Genomic DNA, 18,401 nt, shown 5'->3' with positions numbered 1-18,401 from the left:
TACTAGACTCCCCCATCATGGGAAACAACTTTGCCAGATCCACTCTGTCCATGCCTTTCAACATTCGAAATGTTTCTATGAGGTCCCCCCTCATTCTTCTAAACTCCAAGGAGTACAGTCCAAGAGCGGTCAAACGTTCCTCATGTTAACGCTCTCATTCCCGGAATCATTCTAGTGAATCTTCTCTGAACCCTCTCCAACGTCAGCACATCCTTTCTTAAATAAGGAGACCAAAACTGCACACAGTACTCCAAGTGAGGTCTTACTAGTGTCTTATAGAGCCTCAACATCACATCCCTGCTCCTATACTCTATTCCTGTAGAAATGAATTCGCCTTCTTCACCACCAACTCAACCTGGAGGTTAACCTTAAGGATATCCTGCACGAGGACTTCCAAGTCCGGTTGCATCTCAGAACTTTGAATTCTCTCCCTATTTAAATAATAGTCTGCCCATTTATTTCTTCTGCCAAAGTGCATAACCATACACTTTCCAACATTGTATTTCATTTGCTACTTCTTTGCCCATTCTCCCAATCTATCCAAGTCTCTCTGCAGACTCTCCGTTTCCTCAGCACCACCTATCATTGTATCATCAGCAAATTTAGCCACAAAGCCATCTATTCCATAATCCAAACCGCTGATGTACAATGTAAAAAGAAGCGGTCCCAACACGAACCCCTGTGGAACACCACTGGTAACTGGCAGCCAACCAGAATAGGATCCCTTTATTCCCACTCTCTGTTTCCTGCCAATCAGCCAACACTCTATCCATGTATGTAACTTTCCCAAAATTCCATGGGCTCTTATTTTGTTTAGCAGCCTCATGTGCGGCACCTTGTCAAAGGCCTTCTGAAAATATGGCATCTGGTATTGAAGCTGCTGCTTCACATTGGTGATGTTGTAGTTTGTGTTTGAGCAGAGGGCCCCTACGTCAAAAGTGGTGATGGCTTGCATCTGTGAAATCTGCCTGTCATGTTCCTGGGCTGCAGGAACAGAGTCATCTTTGCCAAATCTTTCACATTTCCACACCTTGTACTATTCTGTTGACATTTGAACTTCTTATTTCAGTTCCATTTTCTTAAATTTAAAGCTAATTAAATTTAATCTCATTCAGTAATCTGGGGTAAAAAGCTTGCTCTCTTGTATTTATAATCTTAATGGCCATTTGTAGTGCATTTGTAACCTATTGTAACTCAAAGATAAAATTAGCAGTAATCAGAAGTAGTCTTGTAATGACTTGGCGTGTGCAAATTTTCTGAAGGATAGCACAGTACTGCCAATATTGAGATTAAGATTGTGCTTGTAAATACTCCAGGATATTTCAAACCTAACCATTAATTACCATTATTCATTTTCAGTAATTAGCTTCCCAAAGGCAACAGTAATTTTTATTGATTTGGATGATTCCTCACTGGTAAAGTATCAATCTAATTGTGTTGTGGTTCCGTTAGTAACAATCCCACCTCATCAAAACATGCAGGTTCAAGATCCACTCTGAGACTTGAGTTCAAAATCTAGGCTGATGCACCAGTAAAGAATTGTGAGGGATCTTGTACTTTAAAACAGTGAGTAGAATATTTGTTCGTGTCATAATCAGTATTTCCCTCTGTCAGCATCTTGGTGCTCTTTTGTAGAGGTTTGTTGTGACCAAACTGGCTTTTTCTATGCTACAACAATGATTGTTCTTCGGAATCCTTCAATGGTTGTAAAGTGCTTTGTGACATTGAAGTGTGAAAACTGCTTTATGCATACAAATCTGTCTTTTGAAGAATGTAGAATTTTATTTGCACAGATATTTTGTTTTTCGAACATAGTTCTGCACATTGGCCTTGGCTGGAGATTAGACAGTTTTACTGAGTGGTTCACATTCAACTGTGCCCTTCAGATTCAGAATCAGGTTTAATTGCACCAGCATATGTTGTAAAATTTGTTAACTTAGCAGTGGCAGTGCAATGTAATACATGATCATATAGGAAAAAACTGAATTGCAATCAATCTATCAAATAAGTGGGTGCACGCGTATATACAATGTCTATAAAAAGTATTCACCCTTCTCCCCGCCCCCCCCCCCCCCGCCTGCCGGAAGTTTTCATGCTTTATTGTTTTACAGCATTCAATCACAGTGGATTTAATTTGGATCTTTTGATACTGATTAACAGAGGAAAAAAAAACGTGTTGAAGTGAAAACAGATCTCTACAAAGTGATCTAAATTAATTACAAATATAAAACACAAAATAGTTGATTACATAAGTATTCACCCTCTCTAAGTCAGTATTTAGTAGATGTACTTTTGGCAGCAATTGTAGCCTTGAGTCTGTGTGGGTAGGTCTCTATCAGCTTTGCACATCTGGACACTGCGATTTTTTCCCCATTATTCTTTATAAAATTGCTCAAACTCTGTCGGATTGCACGGGGATCGTGAGTGAACAGCCCTTTTCAAGTCCAGCCACAACTTGGATTGAGGTCTGGACTCTGACTTGGCCACTCCAGGACATTAATTTTGGTTTTTAAGCCATTTCCTGTGTATCTTTGGCTTTATGCTTGGGGTCATAGTTTTGCTGGAAAACAAGCTCAAGTTGTAGTTCTCTTGCAGACTACATCAGGTTATCCTCCAGGATTTCCCTGTATTTTGCGGCATTCATTTTATCCTCTGCCTTCACGAGCCTTCCAGGGCCTGCTGCAGTGAAGCATCCCCACAGCATGATGCAGCCTCCACCATGCTTCATGGAAGGAATGGTGTGCTTTTGATGATGTGTGGTGTTTGGTTTATGCCAAAAATAGCATTTAGTCTGATAACAAAAAAGCTCAATTGTGATTTCATCAGATCATAGAACCTTCCAGCTGACTTCAGAGTCTCCCACATGCCTTCTGGCAAACTCTAGCCGAGATTTCATGTGTTTTTCTCCCCCAGGTGGCTTTCTCTTTGCCACCCTCCCATAAAGCTGTGATAGTGAAGCACCCAGGCAACAGTATATGCACAGACTCTCCCATCTCAGCCACTGAAGCTTGTAACTCCTCCAGAGCTCTTGCTGGCCTCACTCACTAGTCTCCTTGCATGGTGACTCAGTTTTTGTGACTGCCTGCTCTAGGAAAATTTACAGTTGTGTCATATTCTTTCTATTTCTTGCTGATTGACGTAACTTACGATTCGCCTACCCCCCCCCTACAAATCGCCTACCGACGCAACTGATTGATGGGTGACACAATAGCCACTGCTCTACATACTGTTCTTATACATCTGGAGAAGAAGGATGCTTATGTGAGAAGCTGTTCAGCATTCAACACCATGATTCCATCCAGGCTTGACAGGAAGCTCAGAGACCGAGACCTTGGCTTTGACCTTGCCTTGTGCATCTGGATCCTGGACTTCCTGTCAGATCGCTGGCAGGTGGTAAGAGTGGGCTCCCTCGCCCACACCCCTTTGACTCTCAACACAGGAGCCCCTCAGGGCTGTGTGCTAATTCACCTCCTTTACTCCCTATATAGCCATGACTGTGTTGCCACCCACAGCTCTAATCTGATAATTAAATTTGCCAATGACACTACATTGATGGACCTAATCTCAAACAATAATGAGGTGGCCTACAGAGAAGAAGTAATCTCTGTGACACAATGATATCAAGAAAACAACCTCTCCCTCAATGTCACAAAAACAAAAGAGCTGGTTGTGGACTACAGGAGGAATGGAGATTCCTATTGACATCAATGGATCTGGGGTTGAGAGGGTGAACAGCTTTAAATTCCTCGGCATCCACATCACCGAGGACCTCACATGGTCTGTACATACCGGCTGGGTGGTGAGAAAAGCACAACAGTGCCTCTTTCACCTCAGATGGTTGAGGAAGTTTGGTATGGGCCACGGGGGCACAATTGAGAGCATCCTGACTGGCTGCATCACTGCCTGGTATGGGAACTGTTCATACCTTAATCGCAGGATTTTGCAGAGAGTGGTGCGGACAGCCCAGCGCATCTGTCGTTGTGAACTTCCCATGATTCAGGACATTTACAAAGACAGGTGTGAAAAAAGGGCCCGTAGGATCGTTGGGGACCTGAATCACCCCAACCACAATCTACTCCAGCTGCTACCATCTGGGAAATGGTACCACAGCATAAAAGCCAGGACCAACAGGCTCCAGGACAGCTTCTTCCACCAGCCTGATTAACTGACGCTGATTTGAGTGTATTTTTATGTTACATTGTTTGTTCTATTTATTATAAATTACTATGATTGCACATTTAGATGAAGATGAAACGTAAACATTTTTACTACTCATGTATGTGAAGGATGTAAGAAATGAAGCCAATTCAATTCTGTACTCCAAGAGAGTGACTTGGAAACTTTCTTGTATCCATCTCCTGACTTGAGCTTTTCAATAACCTTTTTGTGAAGTTGCTTGGATTTTTCATTTGTCGTCTTGGTGTATATATATGTATTTCTAAATGGACATTGAGCCCATGATTGAGTGTGAGTGAGAGACAGATAGAGGCAGGCAGAGGGGCAGAGAGAGTGAGAGAGATCATATATTCTGTCACTCTGTGTGTGTGTGTGTGTCTCTGTCTCTCTCCTCGCCCCTCTCTCTCTCCTCGCCTCTGCCTCTCTCTCTCTCTCTCTCTCTCTCTCTCCTCGCCCCCCTCTCTCTCTCTCTCCTCGCCCCTCTCTCTCTCTCTCTCTCTCTCCTCGCCCCTCTCTCTCTCTCTCTCTCTCTCTCCTCGCCCCTCTCTCTCTCTCTCTCTCTCCTCGCCCCTCTCTCTCTCTCTCTCCTCGCCCTCTCTCTCTCTCTCTCTCTCTCTCTCTCTCTCTCCTCGCCCCTCTCTCTGCCTCCGTCTGTCTCTCTCTCTCTCACTCATACTCAGTCGTGGGTTCAATGTCCATTTAGAAATCAGATGGCAGAGGGGAAGAAGCTGTTCCTGAATCGCTGAGTGTGTGCTTTCAGGCTTCTGTACCTCCTACCTGATGGTAACAATAAGAAGAGGACATGTCCTGAATGATGGGGATCCTTAATGAGGTATTGCTCCTTGAAGATGTCTTGGATACTATGGGGGCTGGTACCCATGATGGAGCTGACTAATGCTCTAAGTCTGATATCTTTTTTTTTTAATCCCACAGATGGTGCGTGTAGCATGGCTGTTCTTATTTTCCAAATTCATTGAACTGTTTGACACAGTGAGTATGACAATTTTTTTTGGCCTTCTGTGATTGATAAAACTAAGGATCAATTTGTTTCAAATTCAATAAATTGTAATCTACCTTTAAGTCTCTGCACAGTTTCTGTGTGTTCTTTATTTTCTTTTTAAACCAAAAGATTACCAGCTACCAGTTTCCTCTACTGAGTGGACACTGTATCAGGGTACAATGGGAATTTTTGCTTTCTCGGGTGTCCTTGCAGTGTAGGCTGGGTTGGGATATTGGCACATAACTGGAGTCTCCTTCAGATTTAATTAGCTGCACCAATTAAATAAAACTCCTCCTCTTCATTTCATCATACTTTCTTCTTCCTCCCTCAATCCAAGCCACTGCCCTCTTCACCATCCCTACGCAAAACCAGGTATATGATTGTCAAATAACTGACTTATTTCTTTATTGTCCACTCTTTTTCAGGAATTGGGTGCATTGGCAAGCCCAGCATGTATTATTGTGTAAATGTCAACCTAGGGAATTTAAGCTTGTAATGTTAATAACATATTCAGAAAATTTGGATCATTTGAGTGCAAATACAGGTCAACAGTGATGAAGGAACAGTGCTATATTTCCATATCAAGATGGTACAGGGCTTGCAGGGAAGTGTGCAAGTTCCTCTTTCTGGAGTAGGCATGGCAATTAACAGCACTACACCTTGTAGCTGGCAGACACTGATGGGGAAATGAGTACTTGGAGGTTCATCAGACAGGCTGCATTTTCAGGCTGTTCATATAATGTGGTTATAGGTCAGGAAACATCAATGTTTTGTGATCATGAATGCTTTGAGCTTAACACCAATTTGCATGTGAGATTACTTTGATTTCATTTTTCATGATCTAGGTACATTGGCAAGTCCAACGTGTATTATTGTGGTACAAACTTTATCAAAGCAACTTCGATTCTGAGAGGAGATTCTGTACAGCTGTGCAAGATCATGACTGATTAAGATGACTGGCCGGCAGGAGGCAAAGAGTAGGAATAAAGGGGGTCTTTTCTGTTTGGCTGCAGGTGACTAGTGGTGTTGTTCAGGGGTCCGTGTTGGGACCGGTTCTTTTCAGTTATACTGCATGTCAGTGGTTTGGACGACGGAAGTGAGGGCCTTGTGGCCAGTTTGCAGATGACATGAAGGTAGGTGGAGGGGCAGATTGTGCTGAGGAAGCAGGGAGTTTGCAGAAGGACTTGGATTAGGGAAATGGGCAAAGAAGTGGCAGATAGAATATGGTGAAGTGTATGTTTGCACTGTGGTAGAAGGAATAAAGGTGTAGCCTTTTTTCTAAACATTGAGAAATTCAAAAATCAGAGGTGCAAAGGGACTTGGGAACCGACATGCAGGATTCCCTAAAGGTTAACCTGCAGGTTGAGTGGGTGCTGAGGAAGGCAAATGCAATGTTAACATTCATTTCAAGAAGACTATAATATAAAAGCAAGAATGTAATGCTGAAGCTTAGTAAGACATTGGACAGACCGCACTTGGAGTATTGAGAGTAGTTTCCCCTTATCTAATAAAAGATGTGCTGGCATTGAGGGGATCCAGAGGAGGTTCACGAGCATGATTCTAGGAATGAAAAGGTTAACCTATGAGGAGCATTTGCTGGCTCTGTGTTAGTATTTGCTGGAGTTTAAAAGAATGAGGGGTGTGGAACTCATTGAAACCTCTCGAATATTGAATGGCCTGGATAGTGTGGATGTGGAGATGATGTTTTCTATGGTGGGGGATTCTTGGACTAGAGGGGACAAACTCAGAAAGGAGGGATATCCATTTAGAACAGAGATGAGGAAGAACTTCTTTAGCTAAATGGTAGTGAATCTATAGAATTCATTGCTGCAGGTGGCTGTGGAGGCCAAGAAAGAAGGTAAATTTCACAATGGGGCAAAAAGCATTCTTTTTACAATAGTGATTTTATAATACTTAGTAGTTTGCTTGTTACCTGCCCTTACCACAACTGATTTGGAGGAAGGGTGACCTACAATGGCACTGATAGTCCCATTGGATCTCTGAATGCTTCATTAATGTAACTGCATTCATATGTTGATATGATTTGCACAATAATGAGATTACCTTTGATTCATTGTTTGCTTCATGCCCAGTACACTGGTTGATATGAACCTGTTCCAACATCTTAGGTATTCTTTGTCCTGCGGAAGAAGAACAGTCAGATTACCTTTCTTCACATATTCCACCATTCAGTAATGCCATGGACCTGGTGGTGGGGTGTCAAGTTTGGACCAGGTACACAGAATGAGCTTTGATTATTTGACGCTTTATTTTATTGAGCTAAATGAATAGCAACATTTGGTACATGTACAGTACTTCGTTATAATGCCTGCTGTGTTTCTTGCAGGTGGTATGGGATCCTTCCATGCCATGGTGAACTCCATCGTCCATGTCATCATGTACTTCTATTATGGTCTGTCTGCAGCTGGCCCAGCGTTTCAGAAATATCTCTGGTGGAAAAAGTATATGACAGCAATCCAACTGGTCAGTACTGCAATCTTGGCATCTAGATGTTATGTGAATGGGTGTGTCTAGTACCCCTCTTTAACGTAGATCATTATGTAACACTCAGTTACATTGGCTCGTATATGTTTAGGGGAAATCCCACCCAGCACCTGCCACAATGCTTCCCACAGGATCGGTCGCCGCCCGAATCAATCCCGAACATCAATCATCAGCCAGCACACCCAGTACGTTTTACCAAGTACACTTTATAGATATTATTAATTCTATGACATTAATATAAATTTGATACAGAAAAGGACGTAATGGAAAAAAAAGGCGCCAAGACTTATCAAAGTTCTTTGCGCGCAACCGTTGGAGCTCAATCGATTCCTGACGACCACCTGAATCCTGTCGACTCACGGCTCGGGACCACCCGGAGTGATCGACCAGAGCCTTTCCACACGTCCGCCATCCTCCCCGTCTCTCCTCCGAGTCCCCACCAAAACCCCGTCCCCAGTCATATGATACAGCATGGTATCCGAAAACAAAATGATACATGACCACCCACTGGCTAATAGCATCCTGCTGTCTGTATTAACCTAATCAACTGTCTAGCTAGAGACTTTCTCAGCATTTAACATAACAAAGAAGCATTCCCCAGTATAACATAACAAAGAAGCCATTTTAAATTTAACATACAAGAAAAAGAAAGACCCTGTACAATGACTTGATAAGAGGAAGTGAGATGCTTGACTTCACTTTTTTTTTCAGGAATAGGTGGTGGGAAACATGTAGCACGGAGGCTGTTTGAACTGTTAGTTGAGCCGGTTTTCATTAAGGATGAGCAGTATGGAAAGGCTAAATGAAAATTTCTTTAAAAATTGTCCAGGTTAAGAAAATCTGCTGATGAGAAAGATGCATTTTATGCAACATGTCATGATTCACAAATTACTCTGTTGCCTAAGATCTAATTTAAAGTATAGACAGGTAATGATGATTGTGGTTCCAGAAAGCAAAGCAATATTTGGTCACACAAGGTCACACAACCAGCAGTGAAATAGTTTCCAACTCGTCAGTTGTTGATGTTGGATAGAATCATAGACTTTTATCACAAGCCAGTTGGCTTGTTGTTACAACATACCAATTATTCCCCAAAGACCTTGTTTTTTCATCCTTTACAGATATTTACCCAGTTTTGTACTGAATGTTATTCAATAGTCTTCCAACACTTCCTATCTGATGATTTTTCTTAGAAATCCTTTATTTAGCACACATAGATCAGGATATATCTAGTTATCATTTGCCGTTGTAACTAGTTTTTTCTCTTATTCTCATTTTTGGAGAGTTATTATTTAAGGGATAATTATTGACATGGAGAATCTCCCTACTACGTTGGCTTTTACATTCAGGGGTGATATATAGTTCAAAATTTTCCGAGCGATTTTTCCCTCTATTGAGGCAGGGATAGGATGGTAGAGTGAAGGACCCATGGTTGACAAGAGAAGTGGAGCATCTAATCAAGTGGAAGAAGGAAACTTATTTAAGGTTTAGGAAGACCATAAGATATAGGAGCAGAAGCATGGCTGATCCAATTCTTCCAGTCATCCCTACTCCCCTGCCTTCTCCCCATACCCTTTGATGCCCTGGCTAATTAAGAACCTATCTATCTCTGCCTTAAATGCACCCGATGACTTGGACTTCAGAGCCACTTGTGGCAACAAATTCCACAGATTTACCACCCTCTGACTAAAGTAATTTCTTTGCATCTCTGTTCTAAATGGATGTCCTTCAATCCTGAAGTCATGCCCTGTTGTCCTAGACTCCCCTGTCACAGGAAATAACTGTTCAGGCCTTTTAACATTTGGAATGTTTCTATTAGATGCCCCTCCCCTCATTCTCCTGAACTCCAGGGAATACAGCCCAAGAGTTGCCAGATATTCCTCATACGGTAACCCTTTCATTCCTGGAATCATTCTCGTGAATCTTCTCTGAACCCTCTTCAATGTCAGTATATCCTTTCTAAACTAAGGAGCCCAAAACTGCACACACTACTCCAAGTGTGGTCTCATAAGTGCCTTATAGAGCCTCAACATCACAGCCCTGCTGTTATATTCTATACCTCTAGAAATGAATGCCAACATTGTATTCACCTTCTTCACCACTGACTCAACCTGGAGGTTAACATTAAGGGTATTCTGCACGAGGACTCCCAAGTCCCGTTGCATCTCAGAACTTTGAATTCTCTCCCCATTTAAATAATAGTCTGCCCGTTTCTTTCTTCTGCCAAAGTGCATAACCATACACTTTCCAACATTGTATTTCATTTGCTACTTCTTTGCCCATTCCCCTAAACTATCTAAGTTTCTCTACAGGCTCTCTGTTTCCTCAACACTACCTGTTTCTCCACCTATCTTTGTATTATCGGCAAATTTAGCCGAAGTCCATTAATCGCGTAGTGCACATCGTTGACATACATCATAAAAAGCAGTGTCCCAACACCAATCCCTTTGGAACTCCACTGGTAACCTGCAGCCAGCCAGAATAGGATCCCTTTATTCCCACTCTGTTTTCTGCCGACCAGCCAAAGTTCCACCCAGGCTAGTAACTTCTCTGTAATTCCATGGGCTCTAAGCAGCCTCATGTGTGGCACCTTGTCAAAGACCTTCTGAAAATCCAAGTGCATCACATCTATTGCAGCTCCTTTGTCTACCCTGTTTGTAACTTCCTCAAAAAACTGCAGTAGGTTAGTCAGGCAAGATTTTTCTTTCTGGAAACCATGCTGGCTTTGGCCTATCCTGTCAGGTGCCTCCAGGTTCTCTGTAATCTCATCCCTAACAATCGATACCAACAACTTCCGAATCACTGATGTCAGGCTAACAGGTCTATAGTTTCCTTTCTACTGCCTCCCACCCTTCTTAAATAGCGGAGTAGCATTTGCAATTTTCCAGTCATCCGGTACAATACCAGAATCTATCTGTTTTTGAAAGATCATTGTTAATGCCTCCACAAGCTCTCCAGCTGCTTCCTTCAGAATCAAAGAGAACATTCCATCAAGTCCAGGAGATTTATCCACCCTCAGACCATTAAGCTTCCTGAGCATGGATCAGAAGGATCAGACAGGGCTTTAATAAGGAACATAAGGAACTTGGGAGACCTCGAAGATGACATGAAAAGTCCTTGGTGTGTAGGATTAAGGAAATCCGCAAGGTGTTCTCCATGTACAGTATGTGAAAAACAGGAGGATGACTAGACCAGAGAGTAGGACTGATCAGGGGAACAAAGAAGAAATGTGCCTGGAGTTAGAAAAAGTCCTTAAGGAATACTTTGTTAGAGGGATGTTTACAAAATGAGAGATCAGCCAATAACACACTCATTTGGTGGAACATCTCAAGGTTAAAAAAGAGAATGTGCTGGAAGTTTTGAAAAATATTAGGCTAGATAAGTCCTGCGATATACCCCAGGTAGCTATCGGAAGCAAAAAAAGAGACTACTGAGCTTTTGGCGGTGGGCTTTGTGCCCTCACTAGCTACAGGAGTAGTACCAGAAGATTGAAGGTAAGCAGCTAGAAGTCTTGGAACATATTGGTACCAACAACAGAGGTAGAAAATGGGAGGAAGTCCTGAAAGAAGAATACTGGGAGTTAGGTTAGAAGCTGAGAAGCAGGACCTCAAGGGTAGTGATGTCGGGATTGCTGCCTCTGCCACGCAACAGTGAGGATAGGAATAGAATGAGATGGCAGATCAATACATGGCTGAATAATTGAAGCAGGGGGCAGGGATTCAGGTTTGTGGATAATTGGGACCTCTTCTGGCACAGGTGGGACCTGAACAAGAGGGCCTGTTGCACTTGAATCCAAGGGGAACCGACATTCTTGCGGGCAGGTTTATTTGAGCTGTTGGGGGTGGTTTGAACTAATATGGCAGGGGAATGGGAACCAGTATGGTAGAGCTGAGGATGAGCCTGCAGGTTTACATGTAGATGATGAATGTAACATGAATGTAAGGAGGGATAAGCCGATGATTGTGTACAAATGCAGACAATAAAGAGTTAAATTGTAGCACAGAGGCAAACTTCAAAAAGGCTAAGAATACGGGATTGAAGTTGCTGTATTTAAATGCGTGTAGCATGTGGAATGAGCTGGATGAACACATGGCGCAATTAGAGATAGGTTGTGACGTTGTGGGCATCACTGAGTCGTGGCCGAAAGAAAGTCATAGTTGGGTGCTTAACATCAAAGGATATACTTCGTATCAAAAGGACAGGCAGGAAGGCACAGGTGGTGGTGTGGCTCTGTCACTAAGAGATGGAATTACATCGTTAGAAAGAGGTGACCTAGGATCAGAGAATGTTGAAGCTTTGTGGGTAGAGTTAAGAAACTGCAAGGGTTAAAAACAAAAATGGGAATCATATATATAGGCCTCCATATAGTAGTCAAGATGTAGGGCTGAGTTTGCAGAGGGAGCTGGAAAAGGCGTGGAATGAGGATAATGACATTGCCCAGGTGGATTGGAGGAGGACACCGCCAGGGATGACGGCAGAGCAGAAATGACCGAAATTTCTGGGAATAGGGAAATTTTGCCTGACAAATCCGTTAGAGTTCTTCGAGGAAGTAACAAGCAGGGTGGACAAAGGAGAGGCAGTGAATGTTATTTACTTGGATCTTCAGAAGGCATTTGACAAGGTGCCATACATGAGGTTGCTTAACCAGATAAAATCCTGTGGCTTTACAGGAAAGATACTGGCGTGTATAGAGGAATGGCTGACAGGCAGGAGGCGGCGAGTGGAATAAAAGGGGCCTTTTCTGGTTGGCTGCCAGTGACTAGTGGTGTTCCTCAGGGGTCAGTATTGGGACAGCTACTTTTCCCATTGTGTGTCAGTGATTTAGATAATGGAATTGATGGCTTTGTGGCAAAGTTTGTGATAATACAGAGATGGATAGAGGGGTAGGTAGTGCTGAGGAAGCAATGTGATTGCAGCAGGACCTGGACAAATTGGAAGAATGGGAAATAAAGTGGCAGATGGAATACAGTGTTGGGAAATACAAATGGTATATGATAATGCATTTTATAAAAGAAACAATAGTGTGGACTATTATCTACATGGGAAGAAGGTTCAAATATTAGAGGTGCAGAGGGAGTTGGGAGTCTTTGTGTAAGACTCCCTAGAAGGTTAATTTACAGGTTAAGTCTGTGGTAAAGGAGGCAAATGCAATATTAGCATTTATTTCAAGGGGAGTAGAATATCAAAGCAAGTAGATAATGTTGAGGCTTTATAAAGATGTTTGTGAAGCTGCACTTGGAGAATTGTGAACAATTTTGGGTCCCATATCTCAGAAAGGATGTGTTGTCATTGGAGATAGTCTATGGGAGGTTCACGAGGATGATTCTAGGAGTGAAGGTGGTAGCATATGAGGAGCATTTGATGCTTTGGGCCTATACTCACTGGAGTTTAGATAAATGTGGGGGAATCGTATTGAAACCCACCAAATGTTAAAAGGACTAGACAGTGTGGTTGTGGAGTGATTTCTCCTATGGTGGGGATATCCAGAACTAGAAGGCACAGCCTCAAAGTTGAGAGGTGACCTTTTAGAACAGAAGGAAGGAGAAATTTTTTTTAGCCAGAGTGTAGTGAATCTGTGGAATGCTCTGCCACAGACTGCGGTGGAGGCCAAGTTTGTGAGCATATCTGAAGCGGAAATTGATTGTTTCCTGATCGGTCAGGGCACCAAAGGAGATGGCAAGAAGACAGGTGTATGCGGTTGAGTGGGATCCAGGATCAGCCATGATGAAATAGCGGAGCAGACTTGATGGGCTGAATGGCTTAATTCTGCTCCTATGTCTTGTGGTCTTATTGGAGAGAAGCAAATGTTATTTCTTTATTCAAGAAAGGTAATAGGGATGATCCTGGGAATTGCAGACAAGTGAACCTTATATCAGTGGCAGGGAAACTATTGGAAAGGATTCTTAGAGACAGGATCTACCAGCATTTGGAGATGCATAGTCTGATTAGGGATAGTCAATATGGATTTGTGATGTCCAATTTGTGCCTGATAAGGCTGATTGTATTCCCTGAGGACATGCAAAGCAAATTGAAGATAATGGTGGATGTGGTGTATATGGATTTTAATAAAGTGTTCGACAAGGTTTCCTATGGTAGACTCATTCAGAAAGTCAGGAGGAGTTGGATTCTGTGAAACTTGGTTGTGTGGATTCAGAACTGGCTTTCCAAAAGAAGGCAGAGGGTGGTTGTAGATGGAGCGTTTTCTGCCTGGAGTTTGGTGATTAGTGGTGTTCTACAAGGATCTGTTCTTGGACCCCTGCTCCTTGTGACTAAGATGAGGAAGTGAAAGGATAAGTTAGTGAATTTGCAGATGACACAAAAGTTGGTGGAGCTGTGGACAGTGTAGCAGGTTGTTGTAGGTTACAATGGGATATTGATAGAATGCAGAGCTGGCTAAGAAGTGGCAGATAGATTTCAATCTCGAGAAGTGTGAAGTGTCAATCTTGAAAGCAGAGTATGAACCGAGGGATCTTGGGGTGCATGTCCATCGATCCCTCAAAGTTACCACAGAAGCTGATAGGGTGGTTAAGAAAGTGTATGACGTGTTGACTTTCATTGGTTGGGGCTGTGTTCAAGAGCCATGAGGTAGTGTTGCAGCACTATTAAACTCTGATTAAACTTCAGTTCTGGTTGCCTCATTATAGGTAGGATGTGGATCTTTTGAGAGGGTGTAGAGATTTACCAGCATGCTGACTGGATTGGAGGACATGATTTATGAGGAAAGGTTGAATGAGCTTGGGCTTTTCTCTTTGGAAAAGAGGGGGATGAGAGGAGACCTGATTGGGATGTATAAGATGATAAGAGACATAGAGCCTTTCTTCAGTGCCTATTTCAAAGGGTGGTGATGGCGGCTAAAATGCGAGAGCATAATTTTAAGCTATTGGAGGAAAGTATAGGGGATGTTGAAGTAGGTTTTTAATAACACAGTGGTAAGTGCATGGAGCTCACTGCCGGGTTGGTGGTAGAGGCAGATACATAAGGGACATTTAAACGACTCTTAGATAGGCACATGATGAAAGAAAAATGTAGTGCTGTATAGGAAGGAAGGTTTAGATTAATCTTAGAGTAGGTTAAAAGATCAGCACAACATTGTGGGCTGTAGGGCCTGTAGTGTGCTGTACTTGTTTGATCAAACATTGAAACAACTTTCAGTAGTGAAAACAATATTGAGCCTAATATCTGTATTAATCTCTGCTGAGGGGGATAAATTTGTCCTTCTGAGTTCAACTGGTTCCTGTTGGTATACTATCCTGTGACTATTGTAGCACGTGTTTAACATTTTACCTTTTCCTTTTCCCTATCTTTCAGGTCCAATTCATTGTTGTCTCACTGCATGTCACCCAGTACTACTTCATGGATCATTGTGATTACCAGTTCCCCATTATCATCCATCTTGTGTGGATGTATGGAACATTTTTCTTCATCCTTTTTTCCAATTTCTGGTACCAGGCCTACACCAAAGGCAAGAGGTTGCCCAAGAACACGGAGCACAAACGCAAAGCAGCTGTGAAGAATGGCAAGCCAGTAGCAGAAAACGGTGGGCACTTGCTGGAAAATGGGGAGGTGATGAATGGGAAAGTGAAGACAAAGTAATAACGAATAACTTTTTTAATAAATGCCGATTATTGTATTTTTGTGTTTTGGAACGTTTTCAGGAGGGTGGGCGCAGCAAGTATCCGGTTTTGAACTTGACTTGAGAATTTCATGCAGCCGATTAATCACTTTGGCACCCTGTTGGCATTTAACCTGGGGAAAGAAGTCTGACCTAATGTTTTAAGGATCCTGTGTAATTAACAAATGGCTTGTGGTTAATCAAGTCTGGAATTTGTTTGGAATCATTGCACTGGTTTAATTGACATTGGAAGTGCAAGGATAATGCAGACTGTATGACATGGGAGAGGAACATCTACGCCTCTGACTAAAAGGCCAGATCAGTGCTGGTCTGTGTTTGAGGCTAGTCTTGGATGTGCTCTATTTAGAGAAGGTTGAATGTGGAATTTTTCAGCCTTTTATCCCACTCTACCAGTGTTGGATGTAATAATTCCTCCAGATCTGCAAAGAACTAAATGTGTAATGGTGTTGCCTTTTAACCCTTCCTCTGAAAACCTGCAATTAAACCCATAATGCTGTTGATACTACCCACCATCATGCTGTGCAGTTGAAAGTTATGTCAGAGTGCTCTGAAATGGCCCACTTGGTTGGGTCTGTCTTTATTAATTTATAATGCCTAGTTTAAAAAAAAGCATCAGTCTCCATCAATATATGTAACATACTAAATATAATTAGTTATTTTACAAATTTTTATTTGCTTTAATCTACCACTGTTACTGTACATTTTGGGAAGGAAGGAAATCACAATATTTAAAAGAAATGGCTGCCTAGTGGGACAGTGTTAATGTTTACCATACAGCAGGGATCAGATTTTATTAATGTTTTGGGGCAGAGAGGACAGTCAGTTAAAATCCTTTTCTGACTTGCTAGATATCCTGTAGATGGTGAAACCCATGAGTAGCTCTTTTCCTTTTGATCTGTTATTACTGGGGACTGAACAATATGCCAAATGAGAGAGGGTTCTCAAAACTCTGCAGCGTGTCGTAGTTGAATGCTGGCGAGGTCTACTGAGATGGATACTGTGACTACAACTAGCTACGTACTTGCATAGCAGACACCAATCTTTTTTGGAAAAAAGACTTCACTGTTCACAGGTGCTGATCAATTAGTATTGCTCACATATTCCTCATTACTTTGTTCAGAATGACCTTAATCTTCTGTTTACTATCCCAACCCAAGGCTGCAGATAAAGGAGTTGGGTTGATGCTTTGTACACATCTTCCCCCCTTGCGGTAGGTGCCAGCTGTCTGTGGTGATGAGCGTCATGTGAAGCTGTCCTTGGGGATAAATTGCTGATGGCATACCTCAGTTATAGAGCTCTATTAGAGTTTTAAGTACAATGCTTAAAGCAGTACAGCTACATCTTTAGTTCTTTGCAAATCACTTTCAGACAGTTAAAACAGATCCCCGTGAGAAAAAAAAAACAGTGAAGGAAAATCTCTGGGATTATGATATCACAGGAGCAAGTTTCAATAGGAATTCTCTGACACTGAAATAAACTCAATTTCAAAACTCAATGTGTGTGTTTTTATATTTAGTAGAATAGGGATCGTCTGCTGGCTTGCTTTATTACAGCTCACATTTCAAGTGCAGAGGCTTATCCTTTGAATTATCTGTTATTCCTCTTTATTAGTGATTTTTTAAAATCTGTTGCCACTGTGGAATTTTGTTTCACATAATCTCATTTGTGTTAATTCCTGTACCTGAGAGGTATCGGAGAATACATGTTTCTTATCCAATTTTATGTTAGAATAATTGAATCCCCATTGATGTAAGGTTGCCATCATATGTGAAGAGATGCCAGCTGTACATGGAGAAATGCTGAATGTTTTAATTTAAGTTTCCAAGATTTAAAAAAAATTAATGCATTTTGTTTCATTGAAAGTGGGCATGCAGGTACAGCAGGCGGTGAAAAAGGCGAATGGTATGCTGGCATTTATAGCGAGAGGATTCGAGTACAGGAGCAGGGAGGTACTACTGCAGTTGTACAAGGCCTTGGTGAGACCACACCTGGAGTATTGTGTGCAGTTTTGGTCCCCTAATCTGAGGAAAGACATCCTTGCCATAGAGGGAGTACAAAGAAGGTTCACCAGATTGATTCCTGGGATGGCAGGACTTTCATATGAAGAAAGACTGGATGAACTGGGCTTGTACTCGTTGGAATTTAGAAGATTGAGGGGGGATCTGATTGAAACGTATAAGATCCTAAAGGGATTGGACAGGCTAGATGCAGGAAGATTGTTCCCGATGTTGGGGAAGTCCAGAACGAGGGGTCACAGTTTGAGGATAGAGGGGAAGCCTTTCAGGACCGAGATTAGGAAAAACTTCTTCACACAGAGAGTGGTGAATCTGTGGAATTCTCTGCCACAGCAAACTGTTGAGGCCAGTTCATTGGCTATGTTTAAGAGGGAGTTAGATATGGCCCTTGTGGCTACAGGGGTCAGAGGGTATGGAGGGAAGGCTGGGGCGGGGTTCTGAGTTGGATGATCAGCCATGATCATAATAAATGGCGGTGCAGGCTCGAAGGGCCGAATGGCCTACTCCTGCACCTATTTTCTATGTTTCTAAAATCACTCCCACCCCTTAGAGGCACCAGGACTTCACTGACTGGAGTAAATTTTGAATATACTCAATTGGATAAAACTGTGATGTGCAATGGGTCATCACAAGTGATGTTAAATTCACCATAATCTCTGACCCCCCCAGTGTTTTGCTCCACATCTTACCATGCCAAATTTCCATTTCCAGTGCGCTAGTGTAAAGGAGAATGAAATAATTGTTACTGTGGATTTGATGCAGCACAAGTAAGGTAACTTGTAAACCAGGGGTAGGCAACCTTAAGCACAAATGATTTTCTAGCATGCGTTATTCATTCATTTGAGGCAAAACATAACTAGATGTATTTAAATGGATAATTCCCATATTTCACGTTTTTTATAGCATTTATCTGGCCCACTGTCGGCTCATGAATACGCGATCCGGCCCACAGAGGCAAAAGGTTGCCGACCCCTGCTGTAAACACTGATTATATGTCCATAAAGTGATGCTGGGTACTAGAATGCCTGTATGTAAGGTGACTGACAGGAAATGATAAAGTAGTGGTGGTTGG

The 18,401-nt window shown here is 42.3% G+C and overlaps 1 protein-coding gene across 3 annotated transcripts in view; it reads left to right on the top strand.

Annotated features, from left to right (window-relative positions):
- Positions 1-16,802, top strand: part of LOC134354979 (very long chain fatty acid elongase 1-like) — a 101,079-nt gene extending 84,277 nt beyond the window's left edge. For all 3 annotated transcript variants that reach the window (XM_063064567.1, XM_063064566.1, XM_063064568.1), the window contains 4 exons: positions 5,110-5,166; positions 7,306-7,411; positions 7,524-7,660; positions 14,990-16,802. In XM_063064567.1, the coding sequence (XP_062920637.1) occupies positions 5,110-5,166; positions 7,306-7,411; positions 7,524-7,660; positions 14,990-15,274 (585 nt within the window). In that variant the 3' untranslated portion in view covers positions 15,275-16,802. The remainder of the gene's footprint in view (positions 1-5,109; positions 5,167-7,305; positions 7,412-7,523; positions 7,661-14,989) is intronic.
- Positions 16,803-18,401: the final 1,599 nt, after the last annotated feature.

Source organism: Mobula hypostoma, chromosome 12 (genome assembly GCF_963921235.1).
Source record: "Mobula hypostoma chromosome 12, sMobHyp1.1, whole genome shotgun sequence".
NCBI classification, from domain to species: Eukaryota; Metazoa; Chordata; class Chondrichthyes; order Myliobatiformes; family Myliobatidae; genus Mobula; species Mobula hypostoma.
Note: the sequence above shows the minus strand (reverse complement) of the source record. Positions and strands in the feature narration are given on the sequence as shown.